The following is a 25,767-nucleotide window of genomic DNA, read 5'->3' on the forward strand; positions in this document are numbered from 1 at the left end:
TAGTACAAGCGTTTTTAGTCTGGCAAATGCAAGACTTTTCCGGGAGCTTGATAATGATATGTTACAAATGGTAGTAGAGCAGAATTCTACTGTAATGTTGTAGAATGAGCCGAGCATTTCTAGCTAATCCATTCAACAGCTCATCTGCAATCAAATTGTTACTGGTAATGAGAAATGGAATCTGCACAGTAATATTAACTGCAAGGAAACACTATCTCTACTGCCAAAGGAACAACTCCCTCCTAACAAAAATTATACTGGCTGTTTGGTGGAATGTGGAAGGATATATTCATTATGAACTTTCAATAAACAATACTATCACAAAGGAACTGTATTAACAATTAATTCAGCCAAACCAGGCCATTGAAAAGAAGGCTAGCGTTGGCCTAATGAAGAAGTTACATCATGACGCATCCACCATTATGTTCTAGGCATTTTCTAAATACACTAATACAGAAGATATTCAAAGGGAGCTAGGTTATTATTAAGCTTAGGACCGAAAGAATTCTATAACTAGAGAATTAAAAATTTAAGAGCAAAATAGAACGAAAATATTAATAATAATAGAAAATATTTTTGTTACTCCAAATTTAGGGAATATTGTTTTTGTGAAAAATTAAAAATTATATAAAATTAATAAAAAGAGAGATGCTTTAAGAAAGTGAAATTTAGTATATAAAAAAAAATAGTTTTATACGTTTATTTTGTACTACTTACGACGAATTAAAACATACAGTAAACCCCCCAATAACACGGTAAATTGGGGACGTGCTATATGACGTGCGTGTAGTTGGGGGACTAGAAAAAATTCATACAATTTTTTGCAATATGTACGTATGAATCATGCGTGTGGTGAGATATCCTCTTTGGCTCGCTCACACATAAAGTAACAGGCACCCAAATAGCATGTCGCCAATTTACCGTGTTCTTAGGGGGTTTACTGTATATATAATATTTGTCATACTATATTGGTAATAGAAAATTGAATTAATTTCTAATTTTAGGCGCATCTCATATATCGAAATTAAAAAATGGTTATAGAACATATCTAAAAAAAACGTACAAATTCTATCTATGTATGTATATATGTATATAAAAAATGATTTAACATTAAAAATGTCTGAAACACTAAAATCAGTGATTTAGATTACTTTTTAGTTATTCATGCTATATATAATAAAAGTTTCTGTATAAAATACGAATCCATGAATCATATAAATAATTTTAATAAAATTCAATTAAATGATACTTTTTTTCAAAACATTGAAATAAATTATATAAATATTCAACCTATTTTCAATAAGAAATGCACCTACTCTATTTTTTCTCAAAAGCACACAAAACACAGAATTCATGTGAAGAGCAAATAAACCGGTTTTTTAAATTAATAAAACTAATAATTTCAAATATGAATATAATTAGAAAGTACGCACAGAGATAGGAAAAAATTATAATAAATAAGACAATAGCGCTAAGATTATAATCTCCTTAGAGCGAATATAATCTTATCGCTAATGTATGTAATGCCCTCTAATTGATTATTGAATAAAATCATATTACTAACCAATTACAGAGCAGAAATTTAAGAACATATGATATCATGTATTGAAAGATGTTTTTGTACATTGACTATTGAAAATAAATATACTGTAGTGCAGTATATATTATTTATTCTTTTGCGGCTCATCGTTAAATATTTGGGGGGTGCTGCTATATTATTATTTTATAAATGTACATTGTCGAGCTTTAGAATTATATTTATATTATTACATATAACAATATAAATATAATTCCAATGCGAATTACGTTCGATAGTATACATTTATAAAATAATATTACAGCAGCACCCCCAACTATTTAAACACGAGTCACTAGTCACAACTAGCTTGGACTTGATTCAATAATAAACAATGATCGTCCTATTTAAATATCACAATCTTATTTTTAATACAAATATAGCAGATTTAATAATTAATTGAATCTTTCCTTTTTTATAAAATATATATTTTTTAATCACTTTTAAGAATTATTAACTAAACTTATTTATGTTCATAACATTCCATATATTATTTTTTACTGTCGAGAGTTCTATCGCTCAATAATAATAATAATAATAATGTGAATATAGATATATTTAAATATAAATTTATAATTACAATAATTAACATAAGTGTAATATTCATTTAAAAAGAAAAGACATCGCAGTTACACAACATTACCATTATAGTTGTATGAATCGGCAGCTTCTTTTTGCGACTATCGTCGAGTATCTAAACACCATTTACATGTGCAAAATATTTCAAAGATCATGCAAAGCGAAATAAATAAATAAAAAATGCACTTTAAAATAAATACAGTGACTTTCGTTTATTAATATATATATATAATATAAATTAAAAATACAATTTTTTACAAATGCGTGCATACAATATGATGATTAAACAGTGCGAAGCGAAACGAAAAAAATAATATTAAATACGAAAACATAAAATTATCATTTGTAAAAATATATTCAGAACATTTAGCTATAAAAATATTTCATACTGACAATTCAGTTAAAAATATACTATATAAAAAATGTAAACATACAGACAAATTGCTCGAATAATTGTGGGTCATGTGTTAAAAAACAATAATACAAATCTCACTGTTCAAATGCCTATTACAATCATAAATGCAATCTTCGTGATATTGGAATGAATCTTTAAAATGTGTGATGTATGAAAATGGTGACCTTTTTTTAAAATAGAAATTCACTAACTTATCACAGAGTACTTAAAAACATTCACTTACATTTACAAATCAAACCATAGGAGATTCCGTACAATGTGTAATTAAAATATAAAACGATGTCATGAAATAAAATTCTATACTGTCTTAATGGCGCGCTTAAACGTAGCCTCAAAGAATTAGATCAACGTTAATAATAAATAATCGAGACTGCGTTTAAGCGGGCCGCTCTCGTTGGATAAAATTGAAACGTCCGAAGCATACAATATCAAATTGTGCCGTAAATAAGTATTCTTTTTTGGCGTTACAAAGCTTGTTTTTAATTTAATATTAATTATTTAATTAAATAGATTGAATGGGTGAAAAATTAAAATTAATATATTTAATTCGACGATGATGATGATGACAAACTATGTTTGTTCATTGATTGGTGCTTGTGTGAATTCCGAGGGCGTTAAACAATTTCGACTTCAAATTTGATTTCGTCTCTGTATTCGTGCCTCCTCCAGCCTGATAGAAAAAAATAATAAAAAAATAAAATAAAAAGAAATGCAAAATATAAAATAAATCGCAAAATGTATAACAAAATAAACATAATACAAAATACTGTTACTGTGCAAAAAAATACGTTATTTAATCAAACTAATACAATACTTACATATATTAGAGTCGGATTCAATAAAACTGGTTGATCAAAGTTCATCAGATCTAAATATAATATATCTGGCAATTACCTCTACTCGACTGCATCGAACTTTGAAACTATCCCTCTATTGAATCTGACTATAACGGATTCTAATACTATTTAACTCTGTAGAAAATGTATTAAGTATCTAATTCATAATCGACAAGTCCCTGGGATTTATATGTATATGTACATATGTAAAAAAACTACTATTCCGGTCTTTACAGACATATATGCGAGACAACACCTATATTTTATACATTAGACCTCAATCTAACCTCCTCCTGTTGGTCGATCTGCACAGAGTCAACAGACTCCCTGCTCCCCCTACGCCCTCCACGTAGTTTAGACTGTTTCACTATGCCCAATGCCTGCAATTCGACAAATGTCATTCGAAAACCGCTGCGTCGAAAAAAATAAAACCCAATAATTAAAAGAAAAACATATGTAATCCTTGTCCTAATCTGTTTCATTCGACAAAAGAGTAACACTCATGGAAACATATAGTAACACTCATCTAATTTTTATGTGTATTGTGTTAACCATTTAATTATGAGATTATTGAACCATAAAACTTAAATCCTGTACATTAATATGTGAAGAAAAATTTAACTCATTCACCCTTATGACTTTTTTGTTAACACAAATGAAGCAATGTTTTTCTTACATTGACGGGATTCAACGAATATCGCTGGCAGAGTTTTACAACTCAATAAGCTCTAAATAATTACTAATAATAATATCAGAATAATATTTATGTGATAGATTTGTGAAGTCCAGTTTTGCTTTAAAATATTATTGCAAATGTTAAGATACAATTCACGTTTAACCTTTTGGTTGCCGAACTTTTTGGGTTTACTAACTAAATACAGTAAACCCCCCAATAACACGGAAAATTGGGGACGTGCTATTTGAGTGCATATAGTTGGGGAACTTTTTTGTAATAGGTATGTACGAATCAGGCGTGTGTGTAGATATCCTCCCTTTGACTCACACTCACACATAAAGTAATGGGCATCCAAATAGCACGTCCCCAATTTACCGTGTTATTGGGGAGTTTACTGTATATTGTTTATAACATATTAAAAAATGTTATTTTTTAACGATGCAAATGCCATACGCCCATTAAAAAATTTTCTGATCCTTTCTTCAATGATGACATCGGATTTAAAAATTTTTGCCAAAGAAGCAAAAACCAATATATCGAATTTCAGCAACTGAAGGGCTACATGTACATCAGTGGCGTGCCCTCCATATATGCGATTGATTCAAAACGCCACCAGCATGCACGGTTAATCGACTATAAACACGATCACGTGATCGGCTGAGTCGCTCGCCATCAACCGTTCATACTGGTCGCTTTTTGAATCTATCGCATCTATGGACGGCACGCCACTGATATACATATTTTAGCATTATTAATTCTAATTAAATGTTGAAAAATAAATTTTAAATTAGATAAGAATTACCATATTATATGTTTCATATTAGATAGCTTTAATTATTGTTATAATTTTTATTGTGTTACTCAACTGTCGATTGATAAAGATAGTTAAAATTTAATATTATAATATAAGACCCATAGAAAAGTTATTCATAAATGATTTTATCCCAGGTTAATAGTTATATTCGTCGATTTGATAAACGATTCTGATGAGAAATAAAATCAAAAATTGATCATACGTCACACGTGCTTTTAGTGCCACTCTTGTTAGTAACTCGATTGTTGTGGTTAAATGGGAGGCGATTGACAATGACACAAGTGTGTAATTTACGCAATTGTACAGTAGTAACATATGTGAAACTTTGGCGTTGACTCCGAAAGTGTATATGATGTGGAATGAGAAACGGATCACATACAACTCGTATATGTTACATAATGCATGTGGAAAATCATTCAGATCACAATTTTAAATTCATCTAATGACTTTTGATAATGACACATGCATTATGTAGATATATTAATACGACGACAAAAATATAAAACGTGCACTTCTCTGCAAGATTACGAATGTCTTGCCATTTTTTTATAGATTAAAAAAATAGAAAGTTCGACTTACTTGCTGTAGAGGCTGTTTGCAGCGTGCAAAAAATAAAGCTCATATGTTAAACATGTTAGTATAAGTATATATTCACACCAAAATTGTGATTTTATTATATTAGATTGATCAGCTGTACACGTTCATGCATAAATGAGGGTATACAAACAAAGGCGAAATTTAAGTATTTTTATTTATCAACTGCTGCCTTTTCTTTTATACCCTTCAAATACTAATGATATGATCATGGACCTAAAACCCAATATAACTGTATATGACGATGGCATAATTACACAACCAACTATCTCCCGGTGATAATTAATGCTTAATAATACAGATTTAATTGACAACCTCGACGCGACGACTCCGCAAGGCGCAGTCCTCTAACGTCTCGGCGGCTTCGTATTTCCCTTGACGGCGGTAGAGCGCCCCCAGATTCTTCAAAGTCGTCGTCACCGTAGGACTGTCCACCTTGGCCGCCTTGTGCCAGCCTCCGTAATCTCCGTACGGCGCATTCTCCTTCTGAAGATGCTTGTTCTCTTCGCGCTCTTCAGCCACTTGCCAAATTGGCTTATTGACACCTGCCAAAAAAAAATCATCAATACAAACAGATCAAAACTAAACTAAAAAAATTAAATATACAATTAAAGCGACTACTTTAAGAGTAGTGTGACACAATTCGGACATAGTGTGACATGATTGAAATGAGTAAATATATTTTAATGTCCTATCTGTGTCACACTACATCCTAACAACGTCACACTCACCCGAATTCGATTTGGATCCATTTACAGTCGACAAACTCGCACAACTCATCAAATTATTAAAAAAATAAAATAAATAAATAAAATAAAAATATTACTTATATTATTTAATGTCATTGTGTATTACATGCAAACAACGTATACATTTGACATTTGAAAGAAAACAAAATTAAAAAATAATACACATAAGCTTATATATGGTTTAAAAAGATCTTCAGGAATGTCTTTAATTACGACATTTGATTTTATCGACCATAAAAATTGTGTCGTAACACATAATACGATAACAAAATTAAACATGCACAATGTTCAATTCAATAAAATGTATATATGTATAAAGTAAAATACAAATTTAATTATATAAAATAGCATTAATTATATTTAGAGATGGCCTGGAGACAGCTAAAGCTGTGCAACTACACAAAGACCTGCTCTCCTAAGATAATGATTAAATATGAAAATCGTCATTAAGTACAAAAATATGTAGGAGTCAAAGAGAAAATAAAAACACTTAATTATTAATTTAGACAACTACCAAAACCACTCAGAAATACTAATTCTGAAACTGAGATTCAAAAAATAATCTTTGAATAAATGAGATAATTTTATATCCAACTTATTAACGCATTTCTGGTTCTCATTTTTACATATCATTGATTCACAAATAGTTAAAAAAAAACACACATTTTACGAAATGGCTTTGAAAAGGCACAATTCTCCAAATCTTTTCCGATAATATATATTAACCTGCCTAGAGAAGTTAAAAATAAACTTACCTCACAAAACAATATATCAATATTTTAAAAACATTAATTATTGATAAATTATTTTTAAAAAAATATTCATAATTATTTCAATTAATCATAAAATCGGCAAAAGGATACAAATCAATATAAAATAAATATGTGACAATAAAATAATAAAATAATTGTGATACAATAAAAACGTATGTCAATTAATAGTATGTTCGATAATATTATTTTACCTTTTATTTTAAATGTTTTTTGAAAAACATTTATCGGTCATTAAATAACATAGTGTCAAACAAATTGAAACTAACAATACTTAAAAATTCAGTGACTAGAAAACACATAACCTCCAGTCACGTCCTAATTACAAAAATAAAACTGGTAACCATTTCTTAAAAGTAAAAAAATATATGTAACCCCACAAAAAAATTGCATCGAAAACTTCTTCACAAACTAGAGTTAGTGGTGTCTGCAGTATAAAGCATTAGATATTCGGTAAGTACAACGATTTTCGAGTATAACTTTCAAATTAAAAATCTACAAAACTGTATGTGCAAAAACAAACCATATGTTCTTTCACCAAATAATAAAAGCCTTCTGCTTTTTAAAATCGGTTCCCTCATCTTTATTATCCTTACCATCAATCGTTCCAAATTCGCGTTCATGAGCTCTTGTTAATACTTGCTTATACAAAATTTCAGCTTCTTTGAATTTTCCCTATTGATAAAAACAAACATTAATCCGCATTTAAAAAAAAAATATCAGATACACTATCAACGCGTTACTCACTTGTTTAAGATAAGATGAAGCCAAATTGTTTTTAGTTTTAGCTACGTTAGGATCGTCGAGACCCAATCTCATTTCATAGATTTCTAAGGCCCTTTGATAATAGCGTTCCACTTCTTCGTATTTCCCCTAAAAATAATATACGTTACAACCTGCATATTTAAAATATCGACTTATATTCTTACTTGATTTTGACATAACAGAGCGAGATTGTTAAGTTGTTTAGCAACATCAGGATGATCTTTTCCTAATACCGCTTCGCGAATTGATAGAGCCCTCTTGCACAATGGTTCGGCTTCTCTATATTTACCTACAATGACATTTTATTTATTCTCGATAATTGATATTATGATATTATAATATTAAAATATAATCTAACCTCGCTTTCCATATAATACGGCCAAATTATTAAGAGTAGCTGCCACAGCCGGATGATTTTCGCCGAGAGTCGCTTCTCTGATACTCAATGCATCATTCAAAAGATTCGCAGCCTCTCTGTATTTATTTTGATCTCTGTAATTAAATATAATATTTTAAAAACAATACATAGCATATTGCTATTCAATGATTTTTAAACAAACCTATATACGAGAGCGAGGATGTTGAGCATGGTAGCAACGTCGGGATGATCGCGACCCGAAGTTTTTTCAAGATCTTCCAAAGCCTGTTTGCAAAGAGGTACGGCAACTTCGTAACGTCCTTGAGATGCATATTGGATGACGAGATTGTGCAAAGTTCTCAAACGTGCTGGTATTTCATATCCGGCGTTAACTTGTTGAGCGAACTGCGACGGCGGCGTCGGTGACATAGCTGATATTTTGCAATAAATCGCATCAACATACATATAATAATAATCGAAAATACAATCAATCAACTTACTATTCCTCTCCTCTTGGTCCTCATCCGGGAACAGATCGACCATTGGATCGTCTTGTTTCGTTCCCCCTGGTTTGTCACCAGCTGCTCTGTTGGAATCATTGCTCTCTTCGTTCAAGTCGCTATCATATTTCCTGAAAATAATAGCAATCTCTCAAGTTTTGAAACATATATTAGGTTGCTTTGAAAATATTTGCAATTTTGTTTATTTGAAAAGAAGCATTATTTCAGTATAGTGAAATATAATAATACCTCATCGACGCCATGAACGTCAGATGATTGTTGTCCTCTTCCAATTGAGCGACCTGTTGTTCAGCAGCTTGAAGACGCTGTTGCGCAGCGGCCAGCTCGTCTCTCAACCACGCATTCTCTTGGCAAAGACGTCTCACTTGTGTACGCAGCTTCTGTTTCTCGGCTTCGACTGTTTGCAAGTGAGAAGCCAGCGCCATCATGACCTGAGCTTCTCCGAGACCTAGCTCGATCATGTCGATGGCGTGTCTAACTAAGCCGGCCTTCTCTTCGGCGGCTGGCTGATTGAGAGCTAGAGCGGCGGCCAATCCTTGCAACAGTTGAGTGTGCTCGGCCCGCAACGCCTCCAGACCCTGGGCAACCGTGCGAGCGCCGGCCACCATCTCTTCTTGGGTCATTTGCGTCATCTTGCCGATATTTTCGATCTTCTTACTGCAATTAAAAAATATATACATATACTTAATCTGATATACTCAAACCCGATTAATAAAAAAAATATATCTTAATTTATAGCAGTGGAAAACTGTTAAAGGGGTTACAATATCAAAATAACTATGTGGTTTCAACACACCCATGTCAACTCAAAGTAACTTTAAGATGAGCAACTGAAGACTTCAATATTTACATTACTCATTTATTTTGTGTTTTTTATTGTTAACTTTAAACGTAAATAACATTTAAAATATATGCCGCAAAAAAAACATCTTACAATGTTTATTATAAAATCTTAATTTGTTTATGAATTACTGTTTTTTATCGGGACTGTTTAAAATTGGAATCCACAAATTTGTATCGACGCCCAAGAGTCGATTTGACACTGTCGTTAGTCGATTTGGGCTCAATGGTCAATGAAAAAAAAATGAAAAATCACTACATATATGAATTTATTTTTGAGCGATGAGCTAAAATTAAATAATAATTCTCTACTAAACGATCTTTTAATATATGACAATTAGTAATAAAGGAGATGGATAAAAATCGCAAAATTCTTGAAGGGGTCGGTCGACGGACCCCTTGTCTAAAAGATGTCGGAAAGAAAAGTGGTGACAATTAAAATGAATCTGTGGGGGCTGATTTATTTGGCCACAAGCTAGGCGGCACTCTAAAACATTGACATAGCGGCGGCGAGAGCAACATCTTTCCGGTGAACACAACGATCAAGGGCGCCTCATCCGTCTATTTCTCATCATTCAGTATAGCATTTATATTAATTTCAATAAACTACTACTGCAGCCCAATATATATTTAATTGCCACCTATCACCACATATCTGATTAAATGTTAAATGTTTTATTTATTATTAGAATCGTACCTGTCGAAAATTTATACAAAGCGTGTTTGTAAAAGCAATATAACTCAACAACTGACCTTACTTAACCGATTATATAGTTATAATACTAAAAATAATAAGCTCGTATTTTTCGGGTCAGAATTTTAATATGGTTGTAAAAGTCAGAATATAAGCGGCTAGAATAAAAATTAGATGGTAAGAATTATTTTGACAGACAGTCAGTATTGACAAAGAATAACCAGTATTTATATTAATGATCTGTATTTTAACCTCAAGGTCAGTTTTATGTTGACAGATGGTCAGCATAATAATACATGGTCATTAACAATGTGTTTTAAGGCTCGCAACATCGTCATATGTAAACACAAGCATGCTCTCCACCGCCGCTCTGTCGTTATTCTCGCTACGTTCGTTGCGTCTTACATATAATTAAATAGATTCGTTAAGACTTATTCATGGGATGTTCATTGTTCTGACCAAAGCTCGCTCGCAACCTAACCTATCCAACAGTTTAAGTGCGAGCGAAATATTTTATATTTATATTTATAAACGATATAATCTTTTTTTAATTCACATGTTCGTCCTATAGTTTTATCCTGAACTTTGCTATTTTTATTCTAACCGTTTGATATTTATTCCGAACCTGAATAATTTAATTATTACCATTCATTATTTTAATTCTGATCATTCTATATTTTCATTCTGACCATATACTATTTTTATTATAATAATTTGATATTTATTCTGATCCTGAATAATATAATTATGACAGATTTGGTTTTTATTCCGACCGAAAGATTATTTAACCCTTTGGACGCGTTAATCAAAAATAAATATAAAATTGATTTTTTTTAAAATGCAAATTTTACCTTGATACTGTGTTTAAATGTTCTGATTTTTAAATTTTTATTAATTTAAAATGATATTTTATGTTTATTCACAAAAAAAAGTTTTTTCTTAAAATCATTTTTTTTTTTACTGACTTTTGCGTAAAGAGATAAAAAAATCAATTGAGTGACTGTAGTCGACTATCGCGTCCAAAGGGTTAAATTCTGACCATTTAATTTGTTGACAAAACAATATATTACATTCACAGTTTGAGAAACTGGCGAACGCATCGAGATGACTCAACCTGTTTTGTTATGACACACGTCGGTTTAAGAACACGATGACTCAATTTATATATATACATATACATACATATATAAGTATGTCTAATAATTGTTTTGGGAAAGTATAATTTTTGTTTAAAATGGGAAAATTTAAATAAAGGTTAGTTTTAAAACACCTAAATAATCCAATCAATTTTTTTATAGTTGCCATCGCCTGTCAATAGCAGTTTCCTACTTTGTCTTTTACATGGAGAAACATCTATCATGAATTAGTTCACATGAACATGGTTGGCAGTAGGTGGCGATTCGTAAATTGTCATATTGCTATTATTGATTTAAATACATTTATAACGTTATATAACGCATCGTATATAATAGCGCCCTATCAATTTTAATTATTTGTTTTATTTATATACATTTATTGCAATGACAGCTTTTAGATGACTGTCTGTAGTTTTTCAACATTTTATGCAAATGACAAAATGAGATGTCATTCAACCGATAAAACAAAACTACCGGCATTCGCTGATAAACTACTATTCATAATTTCGAAACTTTGTTTATATATATGTACATGTATATAAAGACAGCGAATACGCATTCCAAGTATGGAAACCATATAATCCAATCAAAAATTCATTTCCGAAGACACTAGGCAGTTTCTCCTCGCGCACATCGCTAATTAAAGTCGAGCGAATCAGAGTGTGACACTTCTGTTTCATTTTTGTAGCCAGCCTTTTAGAAAGACAAGAACCAAATATAACACGACCGAAAAAACTAGTAAACTCGAGTTAAAAAAATGTGAACGATCTATTAAGTTATTTTTGGATGAAAAAAGCTAATATATGTCCAGTCGTGAAAAACACCATATCGATTTTCATTTTACGAGTGTCGCAAGCTTACTCCCTTGCGCGTCGTATCGAATGTCGTGGAGGTATGTTAAAAAATCGATTCTATAACATACAGTTCACAGATGCGTCTGAAAGCATTCTGGAAAAAATCACAGATATCACAATTCTCGGGTTCAAAAACCAGCAATTTGACCTTTCAACACCATCGATCGTCAAATAGCGTGCTAATAAAGTGCCGTGTTCTAGAAACGATTGTATCGTACGTAATATGCACGCATTCGGCAATAACCTATTTTATGTGAAATCTTAGAGTTGAAAAAATCCGATTGGTCATGAAAATTCCCACTTCTCAATTATCAAAATTCTGGTTCTATTCATATTAGTGTGCTGACAAATCTAAACCAAACTAAAATAAACCGGACATTGTTAACTCCAATGCACCCATCACAATACCCCACACGTTCGACTATTATTAAATATCTCAGAGCGTGAAATATCAAATATAATTAATATTAATCCAGCGTTTATTATTTTAAAACACCTCATATAATAAACGTTATTTTTATTATAAAAAAAGTTTGAGAAGCACTGATTTTTTTAATGAAAATTATTACGAATTAATGGTGAAATATTAACATTTTTTCTAGTATAAACCAAATACAGATCGAACAAATGCTATTTTTTTATGTTGGCAGCACTGTAAATTAGACAGCTGTCAATAATCACGCGTGTTCAAAGTGTCAAATGTTAGTTTGCATCAACACATTTACGAAATGGATCGCTTAACCAACGCTCAAAGCGTTAAAATTGTTCAATTGTTCTACGGAAATTACAAGTCTATGTATCGAAATTTACGGGAAAATTATGTCAATTTTATCGTCATACTGAGCGAACAATTCGCAACGCAGTGATTTTTTTTGAAGACTAGAAGCGTTTGAGTAAGGTAAGGCTTGTGCATCATTGTGGCGCCCGTTCAACCGAGAATATTGATGCTGTATGCAGGGCCGGCCCTAGGTTATTTGGCGCCCCAGACAAAAACTAAATTTGCGCGCCCCCTCCCCCCTATTAATACTTGATGAGCGCAAAAATATAATTCAAATTAAATAAATAATATATTATATTTGACAACATGCTCTTTTTTACGATTGTGGGTATTTAAGAATTTATAATTTATTTTTTGTTGTGATTTTTTACGTGTGAAATAATTTAAAGAGTACACAGTAGTGTATAAAAACTAATATCAGATTATATTCCTTAACAATATTGTTTGATAATTTTAAGTGAATATTGCGCCTTTATTTGGTATCACGGCGCCCCACAAAATCTAGCGCCCCAGGCGATTGCCTGTACTGCCTGCCCCTCGGGCCGGCCCTGGCTGTATGTGCGGCCGAGGACCCGGAATTGTCGATTCGTCGGCTTTCGCAGCTTTTAGGCTTTTTTTATGGCTCTCTTTGACTCATTTTGCATCTGAACTTGCACCTACACCTGTATAAAATTCAGACAACACAAGAACTAAGGCCAAGAAAACATGGACAGCAATTGGATGTTAAAGCAACAGGAAATTTATGCTGATTTTTCAAAGAAAATCTTCTCTGATGAGACACATTTTCACCTCTCTGAGTAATATTTACATGTGATTTACGAGAGAGCATCACATGCTTTAAATGTTACTGTTTTGTAAGCATTGTGGTCAGGCGGCGTCAATGGGCCTTTTTTGATCAAAACGATGAAGATTGGACTGCGCTATAAGCGCCTGATAACCGATTATTTTTGGCACAATATCGAATATATAATGTAGAAGACGTGTGGTTTCAACAAGATGCCGCAGCTTGCCACACATCAGGTGCAACGTTTTTTTTATTTTACGTTTTGGTGACGTCAATTTGATCATGCAATTTAACGTCGTTAATTTTTTGTGGGGTAATGCTAATGTCGTGTCTACGCCGACAAACCCGAAACAATTAAGCACATAAAAACCAACACCGCCCGAAATGTACGAAAGTCGTCGAAAATTACATTTAAAAAATCGGCTGAGGCGGCTTTTTAATTGATATTAATTTGCATAAATAATAAAAATACATGGAATGTTCTATTAATAAAAAAAATCCGAAGATATTCTTTAATTTTTTTTAAGTTAAGAAACTGAAGTTGGATGATCCTTTATAATTACATACCTATAAATATAATCAACTAAAAGGGTTGTTTTATTTTTAAAGTTAAATTTATGGACATTACATACGTTATGTGATACGTTTACACAAAAATCTAATATTCAAATAAGAGCCTAAACGATTATGTATATACATACATAAACATATTAGCATATGTTAATTATGTCATGATCACTATACAAATTCAAACGAGCCTAAGCAATATTAACACTAACAACTACTTTTTATCGTAAGCAAATGTTAACCAATATAGTATAATATAGTATAATACATCAAAATGTTAACCAATATAGTATAATACAATCCGAAACGTATTATATTAGAATGGAAGGTAATTAATTGCCTTATGTACACCTATATATATTGTTATGTTAGGTTTGAACAGTAACGGAGTCGTAAATTGTGGGTTTATTGTCGAGTTATATTACGGTTACATACATGATTTACTAACGGTTAAGTAAGTTATCCTTTGATTTTACTACGGTTACGATTCTATTACAAAAATAAAGTATATAAAAAATACTCGAAGTGATCCAAAAACTTTTAAAGCATTTATAGTTTTAATTAGAAACATTCGAAATACATGAAAAATCTATTATGAATCGAGTGTGATTAATTAGTCGTTAATTTGCATTACTTTCTGGTTAAGTTCGTGAACGATATTCTCACCCAAAACGAAATACTTCAGCGGCCAATTAACCATTAGGAGGGAATTGAAGTCGAAAATTATATTTTTCTCACCGCCGCCGTGAGTGACTGGGCACATTTCCCACCCAAGAATCGAGCATCGTAAAAGCCAAGGCTAAACGAATTTCCTACCGAAAGCGGTAGAAAGGGAAGAACCTTCAACTCACCCGGGCCCATCCCCCCTGCCCATTTCGGGTAGATCAGGTTTGGTCACCATAGAAACGGTACATAGACGTAGGGAGGCAGTCATCTCATCAAAGAACTTTAGAATTGGCCGAAACGTGACAAAAATCCTAAAATAATAAGTAGTGCGAGTAGAAAAAACTAAAATTTACGGTATTTTTTACGAACATGACAAAATGGCTTTCTTTAATAATTTCGTTAAATGATGGGAATATTTTAATAATTCAAAAACTACTCTTAAATAAATTACCGCGAAATTTTGTTCGGCAGTGGTAAAAAATGCAGACCGGAAGCGTTCACATCGCTTTACCGACGATGAGTCACGCTACGCGTTTGCTCATTCTTTGTGAAAATCGAAAGCAATTGCGCAAAGTGCATTAGTATTTCAATGAAAAACTAAGAATTATTGTTTCCGAAAGCGGCTAAACAAGAGCAAGGATAAAAATGTATAGTTAGTTGTTTTTATAACTACAGTAATACTTTTAAACCGAGATACATACATCAATAGTTATCACTAAAATATCGAACGAGTCTCAAATCTTTCAAGCGACGAATCGCTAAAAATGTTGATTATCTCAACCTGAGAGACAAAAATTTGTCGCATTAAACGCAATAATTTATTTATTTGCTACTTTCTAATATTAAGATATTTTGTCAGCATAATACAAACATTGTAAAATGACCGACAATGAATCATCGCCGTTTCGCAAAATTTAGTCTAACTAGATATGTATTACACAATAAAAAATAATCTGTTTCCGCCCAGAATTGCCGCATTGGCAAAACCAGTAGTAGAATATCACCTTTTTTGGGCTAAAAATAAATATTTGTACTATATTGAGACGCAAATATTATTTTTTGCGATGCATTTGTTTTATTGAAGTTGTGTCAGAAGAGCCTGAAGAATCGACATTCACTTATTGGAAGCTTTGTTCCAACGCAGTGAATCACACTTGAATTAAACAATGCAGATCTGTCATAGTTTTGAATGTCAAAGCTGCAAACGCTTTTAAAACTTCACGATGAAGCGATAATTTTTTTATTAATTTATTATTATTAAATCATCCGTTCTAACCTGACAGGCCAATGTCCAATGCGTTACAAAGGGATACATATGTACCAACTAAATAAATCAATCAGATATAATGAGTATCTAATATAATAAGTATTAACCGCCAGATTGAAAATCTGGGAAACGGTGGCATCTATATAATTAATTATAAATTATTGTGTATAATATAATGCCGCACCCGGGGCTCGAACCCACAACCTCAGACTTACCAGTCTGAGACTAAGACACATGACATGACTGAACCTCGACGACGGTATTCAAATTGCTTTGACAGCAATAAGTTCAAATCATGAGGTTCTTGAGTCAAAACTGAAACAATATCATTTCTCAAAGGCTTGAAGAGAAAATATATTTATTTCAATAAACCAAATTTTTCATATAAATTGATTAATAAACTATTTTGATTTTAAATGTTCTTTGAATTATTAATTTTTAACTATGAGAGGAGGGTAATATCAGTATAAGTTATTATTCTATAGTAATATCTATAAAAAATAATACCCGACTTCCTGGGCAAGAACGGAAAGGGTTTCTTCTAATTATAAAAGAGTATGGGAGCTTGAATAGCGACGCACTGAATTCACTTATGTCATAAACTTTCAGTCAGAACTGACACTTCTACTGTTTTGCTTCAGTGAGTTCAGCAGAACTCGAACCAAGCGGAGACGACCCTTCCAGTACCGAAAAAGCAGCCACGTTAATCCTAAAATTCAACCAGGTATTCTAAAACTTTGAAACTACGTGACGCAATACACGTACAGTATACCCCCCAATAACACGGTAAATTAGAAACGTGCTATCTGGGTGCGTGTAGTTAGGGGACTAGAAAATACTCATACTTTTTTTGCAATGCGGAACGTGTTATCAGATTCCTCTCCTTAGAATATAAATTAAGTAACAGGCACCCAAATATCACGTCCCCAATTTCCGTGTTATTGGGGGGTCTGCTGCATTTAATACACTAATAATTGCAAAAATTAAATATGAATTTAAGAATTGTTGAAATTAGAAAATATAATTATAACTTTGTATATATTTGATTAGTGCGAAATGTATATCGTTTTCAACAATTTGTGTTTGTAAAAAAAAAAATTGAATTGTATGTTTTAAACCATTTTTTTGTTAAAATCGAAATAAATATCGTTAAAAACATACAATTTTTTGCAGATTCTTCTCTTTTTTATAGTAGTTTATTATTCGAAATATTTTAATACCTAATATATACGACCTAGCGCGATTTAAGTCCCGTGAAATTAAGAAAACTTAATTTGTGATAATCGATCGAAATTATAATTATATAATGTTCACTAATCCGATCTCCCAGACACGATAGAAATTTGATCCATATAGGATTCGAACCCAGGTCTTTCAAGTAACAGCCAGCGATTTATACACTATCGTGCTTTCCGTATCTCTTCCGCTTGACAATCTGATTAGACTTTCAATGTATCATAATGTTAGTTCCTAAGCTACGAATTTTACTTTACATTCACATTAAAATGAAAATCAAAGATTTATATCAATCTGATGGTCAAAAACATATAAACAATTCATTCACATAAATTTTCACCGATGATTATTTTACATTAGATATGATATTTTATTCGTATCCATCTTCCTTTACGTGGACAAAATAAAAAAAAAACGAAAAATCGACAGTGTCAAGTTTTTGACGAATCTTATTCTACTTTTAGAAAAGATAAATACATTTTTTAAACAGTTTTAGTATACAATGTTGCGTAATATAAGATCATCAATATGAACATGTTATTTACGTTCCATATAAAGGTAACATTAACCTACTTTTCTCTATTGTTAAAATATCACAATGTTTTTGTATTGTTTTTAATACCTCGAATATTGTTTTTTTTAATTATATAAATATATACATATTTTTTAATCTAATAAAGCAGTTTATGTGAATCAAAATTTAAATGTGTTTATTTCATCTGCAAAGCATTATTTTACAAAATATGCGAGCTGCTCTGTACTGCAATCGCTCAATAGCTTCTACTAGCGCAAACTACTTAGAATAATGCATGCAGTTCGGCCTTCGGCCACGCGCCGCTCAATAGGTTAACTAAGAAATTAACAAAAAAAACGCATTTTAACGCATACATCCAAACCAAGGCTTCACTCAAATCGATTTTCAGCGACTATGTTCAAATTGGAAACTACACACACGTGACGGCGCACTTTTACTCACAATGTAACCAATATTATAATTAAGCAAAAGCGACACAATAGCGTTGCGCCATTAATATAACAACTCACATTCTATACGCGTTGAGGGTTTTTGACATTATAGTGTAAAGACGAGCGGTTGCTCTCAGTCGATGGGCATTCTCCCCTCGGGCCGGTGCATACAACGGGTTACTCAATAATTCATAAAACCATTTATTTATGTAATGTTTTCTCTACAAATTTATATGGGTTTTCTCTGTATCGTTCCGGCGTCAGATCGATGGGGTTGTGGCGTTAGCGGCGTCGGATCGATCGCGCGGCGTCCCCGAAAGACCGACCCTTACTGAGCACATGAGTCGATGCTGACGCGCCCCACGCTTTGGGGTGCGCTGGGTAGGCGTTTCTCAAACTGTACGAAGTGACTCGAGCTTTTATGACTGCGTAGGGGGTGGTGGAGTTGCAACAGCGCGCCGCAGAAAAAAAGAAAAGCGATCATTATATCTATTTATATCTCAATTTAAACCGGCGAAATTAAATCAAAAATGGTTAATTAACTTAAGATTATCCCAGGATAAAAAAGGCTACAGATCACGTTATTGGCTTAACGAAAAGAGATTCTGTATATCAGGGGGAAGAAGGGAGGGTATTTAAATCCCGCAGCGAGAATATTTTTAATATTTTTCTCTTCAACAAAAATTACCAAGTATAAAATCTGATGTGAAGTCAAATATATTAAATGTTTTTTTACTGATTTAGCAACTTGACAGAATGTTATTTGCATACCTAATAAAAAGCATTAAAATAAATAAATATTCGGTCACTCATCCGATTTTAATGAAAATTTCATTTTAATTATGCAATCGATTACTAATTAAATAAGGTTAAGTATCTCTTTTCGGATTTATCTCAAAAGCCTTTTAAAATCTATGTTAGATTATTTATCATCTTTACTGCAAACTTATATTGAAATTGGTTAGGTTTGTTTATGTGCAATCGTACATATAAAAAGTGTGACATAATGTTCTATGATTTTCATTTAGAAACAATGAGATTTTAAAATTATGTAAATTTAAAATATCACATATTTCATTTTTATGATTTTTTAATAAATACTAAACCAATAAATTATATAAAAAAAAATATTTGAGGAATCATTGTGTAAATAATACACACAAATGAGTAATATAACCTTGAATTATTCATTACCAGTATTCATTGTTTAAGAATTGTAATTAGTTATATTTTCTTACATCATATATTACTTGTTTGTAATACAGTTTTAATTAAAATTGAACCCAAAAAGCAGCATTTATATGTATGCTGTTTTTTCTTACATTTACAAAAATGTATAGCTTTTTATAAACTAACAATAATTTCAGTACCAGTAATCGTATCAATGGTACTATTGTGTAACGGGATATTTTTAAATCAACAATGGCAGTGGAGATAAAATAATCTCAGTTAAGCTATATTATGCTTTATGACTCATAATGCGACAATAGCACTTAAAAACACCTGTAATGCAATGAGCAGGGATGCCATTAAATTTAGTAAGTGTCAAATGTGGTTCTAAAAAAATGTTTACGTTGAATATCTGCGTAAGGGCGGGTTGTTAGTGAGGATATTAGGGCTGCCATCAACGCAGGTCCAAGATTAACGATACAGAAGCTAGCACAAAAATTTGAAGAAAATGGATATCTCGAGAAAAACCTCTCGCATCGAATCTCAATATGCCAGTAATTAACGATTATAGAACAGAAAGATTTATTTTGAGTCGAATTGTTACTGAAGATAAGAAGTGGATCCTTTACTTTAACACGCGTAAAAGGTAGTGGTTGGATGTGTAATGGAACCCGATCGGAAATGTGAACTTTAAGATATCAAAAGTTGATATTGTGATTAATAGTATGATTCAGTTTAAGAATATGATGATATTTATTTATTTGTTATATATTAAAACAATGATTTTTTTTAATGCATACTAATTGAACAACCAATCGAGGTGATGAAATGACGGACTGATTTATTTTTACGTTTTATATTTTTGTAGAATGAGACTATACAACAGAGACATCATTTGAGCGGGGTGGCATTTTCCCCTCTTGAATTTGGCCAAAAGAATGCATGTTATGTAATGAAATAGACTCGGGTCTCTTTATGCGTTAGATACGTTCCACAGGAAAACGCATCAAAAAGACCTGACACATGTATAAAAATAATGGATACGTTCAATAATTTTATGAGTAAAAATATACCGAAAATTGCATAAAAAAGTTTATTACACGCGACGTAAAAGGAAGCAAATCAATCCTCAATTTCAACCCCGAGAACAACATTACACCCCAATAAGATAATACTACACATTTGGTGAGATTTGAAGAGCATAACTCATTATGAGTTAGAAGATTATAGGCAGACAATTACGATATACATTGTGTGCTCAATTAATTCGTTTAAAAGCAACTCATACCATAAAAGACCTTTCCTTATAAATTAAAGATTTGTAATTTTACACCATGTATCCAAAAAGACGATAGAAAAAAAAAATGATTTACTTGGGAACGCCTTTCTCACCCACCGTATTCTGCAGACATTGCTCCAAACGAAAATCATCTATTTAGATCCATGCAAAAGTTTTTAGATGGAAAAAAATATTTTACAAAAACGAATATAAAACACATTAAAAAATGATTATTCTTCGAATCAGATAAAAATTATTAACACGTGGAGATTAATTATTACAATATATTACTAAATTATATATTACATAATTTAGTAAAAGTATAACACGTTTTAATTTTTAACTCATTTAACCAGCACCTTAAAAACGCAGATAAACAATACATTTTAGTTTAATAAATAAAATACCAAGCACCTTGAATATAAATAATGTTAACACACACTCAAATATTTACGTCTTCGAATTAATTAATCATTACAACTATCAGAACCAAAATTTCTCCTAATATAATTGGACTATAACGACTTTTTTAATGTACGCCAGAATGTAGATGATGTGAAAACGAACCAAATCCAACACAGCTTAAAATTTAATTATACCCAAGTTAATTAAAACTGTCCCAATTTAACCGACTGAATCGCAAAACGGATTATTTAAACAGATGTTCTATGATCGCACTGAAATTAAACTGCCAACTATAATATAATATATATAATTAATTGATTACTGATATTGTTTATATGCGATAAAAATAATACGTAATTTTCTGCTGTGGACTTTATAGGGATCATATAAAAATGAATAATAAAACTTATCTTATAAATTTAAAGAAATGTTTTTCCCTGAAGTATTTAACATTATTATTGTTAGATGTTACAGTAATTAAAAATAAAAACCCAGTTAACACAGTTAACAAAGAGAAAGTTAATATTAACAATTCAAGAAACTTGAAACCATCTAATAGATTCTGATAAGATAATTAATTCTCTTTGTTTGACTGACCATGAGTTGAGACAATAACAAACCAAATCATTACTGAAAGCTGATATTCACTATAAACTCAAATAGTTCCAACTGACAATAATTCAATCGAAATTTCTAGAAAAATCAAAATAAAAATAAATCACTTTCATATAAAAATCTACGATTGATAGTATCAATACATGATAGAAACTAAACGTTTTGAACTTTTTAAAATCATCATAAATCAGGAAGCTTATAACGAATATTCCAAAGTTAAACCAAATTAAATAAATTAAGATATTTTAATATTAATTTTCTTTATATTAGAAAGATCAAATACTGTATATTTTATTGCTTCTTTTACTCATAAAAAATATTGGAAGATTTAAGTAAGAATGTATTGTTTTTTTACTCGTAGAATAAATACATTGTATCCATTGTTTGTATTATACATACACACGTTTAAAAAATTGGTAATAAATTTGTTTACTTATGCATAATATAGATAGTTAATAAGAGCAAAAGGAAAAAATAAATATAGACAAAAATAAAGACCTCCAAGACAAGAACATGTTAATGGACATTTTTTAAGAAAATCAAATTTTTTAAGAATTTCGAATAAACACATTTGCATTGTTCAAAAACAATAAGAATATGTATAGAAGCAACTGAAAATCTTATGGGGGCTAACAATTCTTCGTCAAAATATCTCTATTATTCTTAATGAAATGTGGTATCTTCGCCTATCAATGAACCTTACAGAATAATTCAACTGCAAATTCAAAAAAAAAACACGTTTTCACTTATATTATTCACTTCTTAGTCTACAACTTACAAGATCATATCATTTGATAATAAATTTAGCTGAACAGTATAAATATTATTAATAAAATTCGTCATGAACCTGTCTAATTTTCATTTATCAAAATTGTTGCAAGCGGGACGTCTTTCAGAAAAGATTTATTGTGCATTTTGTTACCGAGTCGGAGCCAAACATTTTCCTTCTGTAAAATAATTACCATATTCGAGTGACCATCATTTGGAAAAGGAATAATGATAATTATATTTGGAAATTGCCCCAATTGAAATTTAAAAAACATATATAACGAAAATTAATTTTTTTGTACTTTTTCTAATTACTTACAAATTGAAGAATGCTCTCAAAAAGAAACGCCCACTGTATAGCCCGGAACTAATGACTGTTTTTTGTGTTCAAAATTGTGCTTTAAGTTAGATCTGCGTGAAAAAAAATTAAATCATATTTTTGCCCCAAAATTAGGACGACCCTGAAAATTAGATGATAATCTGCTAAAAGATGAATTAAAGCCCTAGCAAACCATCAAAGATTTATCAAAGAGCATCTCCATTTTCTACAGTGCAGTATAGTTAAAAGAACAGAGCATCACATGTAACAAAGCAGAGATCTTTATTATCGAGACATCTTAATTTGGGTGGGATTAATTTTGAATTTCAAAGTCCAGGCTTAACGATTACTGTAGAGGTATATTTAATTGTTAAAAATTAGAGAGGATGAAACAGAAATTTATTTATTTTTTATCACAACAACGCACGCAATTGAGAACTTGTACCACATCCTCCTTATTTATCAGATAATGCTCCTTCAAATTATTATCTCTTCAAAATAATGAGAATATTCTAAGAGATAAACAATTTCAACGTGCTATCGAGATTGATAACCACCTATTTCATATCATTCTCGAAAACAAGCATTTTATTATAAAAAAGTGAGCAAAAAATGCAGATGAGTTGGGAAATGATTGTTAGTAATAACGAAAATAATATTTTAGATTAGTGTGATGCATAGATGTAATATGAAAAAAATATAGGTAAGATATTAATAGTATATAATACACGTCAATCTTATTTAAACAAAAAATATTACAATAATATTTGAGGTTGTGTCAAGAACGTACTTCATTAAAACATCGTTCGCTATTTCTAATGTTCTTAATTTAAATAATTGTACAAACTGCTATTATTAACAGGTAAATTTTTTCGCCGCATGCTGCATGACGACAGGCAGTTTCGCAAGAATTTCATGCAATGGAATTAGATATTACAGAGATCAAAAAAGGTAGATTATACCTGTCCCATGGATTACCATCAGCGAACATGGCAGATAGTTACACCTAATCCTTTGCTCAAATGTAATGTATTCTTGAAATGGTTATTAAAAGCAATAATTTTCATTTGAAATTCATCCAAAATATTATTAAAATGAAAAGAAGATGGAGGAAACATTAGTTTAAAAAACAGCATTTGCGTATGTATAGAAAAATAATAAGCATCGTCTTCATTAGATTGTGAAGCCCTCAATGCAAGTTATGTTATAAATGTTTCTATATTTGTAATAAACATTACTATTAATATTTCAACTAAAAATATGTACATAGTTCATCCAATCTTCATTATTAAATTCAGCAGTAATTCAGTTTGTGAAATGAAGTTTTCAACTGTATATTTAATGTTACACTAGTAATTTTGTATTAAGTCTGTTTTTTATTATCATTTCAATCCTCATCCCCGTTATTAATATTTGTTTTGTTATAAATTATTACAATAAAGGTGATTTTGCAAACTAAATTTTAATTAAATTCAGCTAACATATGGTATCAGCTGAATCGATTTTTGACAAATTTAACGTCGATTATGTCATTTAGTATTTCGCGATGACTCATCGCATGACCTTAGTTTTATTGTGACATTTGCGCAAAACGCAAAAACAAAATGATAAAGGGGTTTGTCTTTTAGAATCCGTATTCACAAAAATGACTCGCGGCTAATTGCGAAAACGGAGAGTAAAAAATACGATACACATACACATATACGAGAGCGATAGAGCGCGACGAGAGAAAATCGAAACTTTAAAGTAAAAAAAGTGTTGTTGGCCCAAAGGCGTCGAAAGGCGGCCATCGCGATCGCGATCGCGACATATGACGAATTTGCACAAAAATCAAAAACGTCGCGCGCCCATCGATTTTGACCGAGGCGCCGCTCTCGACCGGGACGCGCCTTTTAACGGGCTCCCGAGCCCCGAGTCCCGGCCGCCGACGCCCCGGGCAAGAGACGTCGTATGCGTTTTTTGCGCTCGAGAATCCTCCATGACAGTCGGAATGCGAACAGTTACGAACTTGGTTCGGGGGGCGGAGTCGCTTGCTAAAGGGGCACGCGGACTGCGCGGACGCGCTCGAAACTAAGACTAACTCGGCGGAAAGCGCGGAAGCGACTTACGGTGCTCGGTCATCCATAACTTTGGGAAGAGCGACCACCGAGCCGAGGCTCGCCCGCTGTGGACGCGGTCACAACTAACAGCTCGCTACATAGAGCTACGCGGCTCGATGTAACGAGGGATTTTTTAAATAATTTTACCTTTCATCATCAGCTGCTTCATGGCAAAGAAGATAGCATAGAACGTCAGGACGAGACCAAAAGTGATATGACACAAACATAAAATGGCGATACTCTACTGTATGAACACTATCAAAGAAACATTGCACGTGAATTGTTATCAAACACGATCTACTATCAACTACTCCCGCAAACACAAACTGTTGTATGAGATTATCAATGCGGATTTATGAGATTTACTTTATTCACTCTAAACTACAGATCTACGACTAGGCATATAATAAGGTGACCAGCCGTCCTCATTCAAATTTTTGTCCTCCTCGAACGAAAGTGTCAAAGCTAACATTTTTTTAATGTCCTTTGATATTTTCAAAATCTATGAGCACAATTTGGATATTTATCATATAGGTTATCCGACTTCAGCTTCCGAACTTTTCCAAAAAACAAAAAATTTTATAATCGAACATTTTAGGTATCTCTTAAATTATGAAAAATTCATAATGCTAACAGCTAAGAGTTCGAACACAGTGTAATATATTTTTAAA

The 25,767-nt window shown here is 31.7% G+C and overlaps 1 protein-coding gene across 13 annotated transcripts in view; it reads right to left on the reverse strand.

The window, feature by feature from the left end:
- Klc (kinesin light chain) overlaps window positions 1-25,181 on the reverse strand; it is a 30,161-nt gene extending 4,980 nt beyond the window's left edge. Inside the window, exons 1-12 of one of the 13 annotated variants that reach the window (XM_088196251.1) lie at window positions 25,106-25,181; window positions 8,882-9,310; window positions 8,633-8,763; window positions 8,335-8,563; window positions 8,133-8,266; window positions 7,939-8,063; window positions 7,757-7,882; window positions 7,606-7,684; window positions 5,806-6,035; window positions 5,476-5,487; window positions 3,694-3,786; window positions 3,025-3,240 (exon numbers count right to left, since the gene is read on the reverse strand). In XM_088196251.1, the coding sequence (XP_088052377.1) occupies window positions 3,151-3,240; window positions 3,694-3,786; window positions 5,476-5,487; window positions 5,806-6,035; window positions 7,606-7,684; window positions 7,757-7,882; window positions 7,939-8,063; window positions 8,133-8,266; window positions 8,335-8,563; window positions 8,633-8,763; window positions 8,882-9,310; window positions 25,106-25,122 (1,695 nt within the window). In that variant the 5' untranslated portion in view covers window positions 25,123-25,181 and the 3' untranslated portion in view covers window positions 3,025-3,150. Of the gene's footprint in view, window positions 1-2,491; window positions 3,241-3,693; window positions 3,787-5,475; window positions 5,488-5,805; window positions 6,036-7,605; window positions 7,685-7,756; window positions 7,883-7,938; window positions 8,064-8,132; window positions 8,267-8,334; window positions 8,564-8,632; window positions 8,764-8,881; window positions 9,311-18,519; window positions 18,775-25,005 lie in introns of those variants that run through there. The other 12 variants (XM_088196263.1, XM_088196240.1, XM_088196264.1 and 9 more) reach the window with 12 other exon arrangements.
- Between the last annotated feature and the right edge of the window lie 586 nt (window positions 25,182-25,767).

Source organism: Plectrocnemia conspersa, unplaced genomic scaffold (genome assembly GCF_051122295.1).
Source record: "Plectrocnemia conspersa isolate PC_06_02 unplaced genomic scaffold, ASM5112229v1 ptg000001l, whole genome shotgun sequence".
Classification (NCBI taxonomy): Eukaryota; Metazoa; Arthropoda; class Insecta; order Trichoptera; family Polycentropodidae; genus Plectrocnemia; species Plectrocnemia conspersa.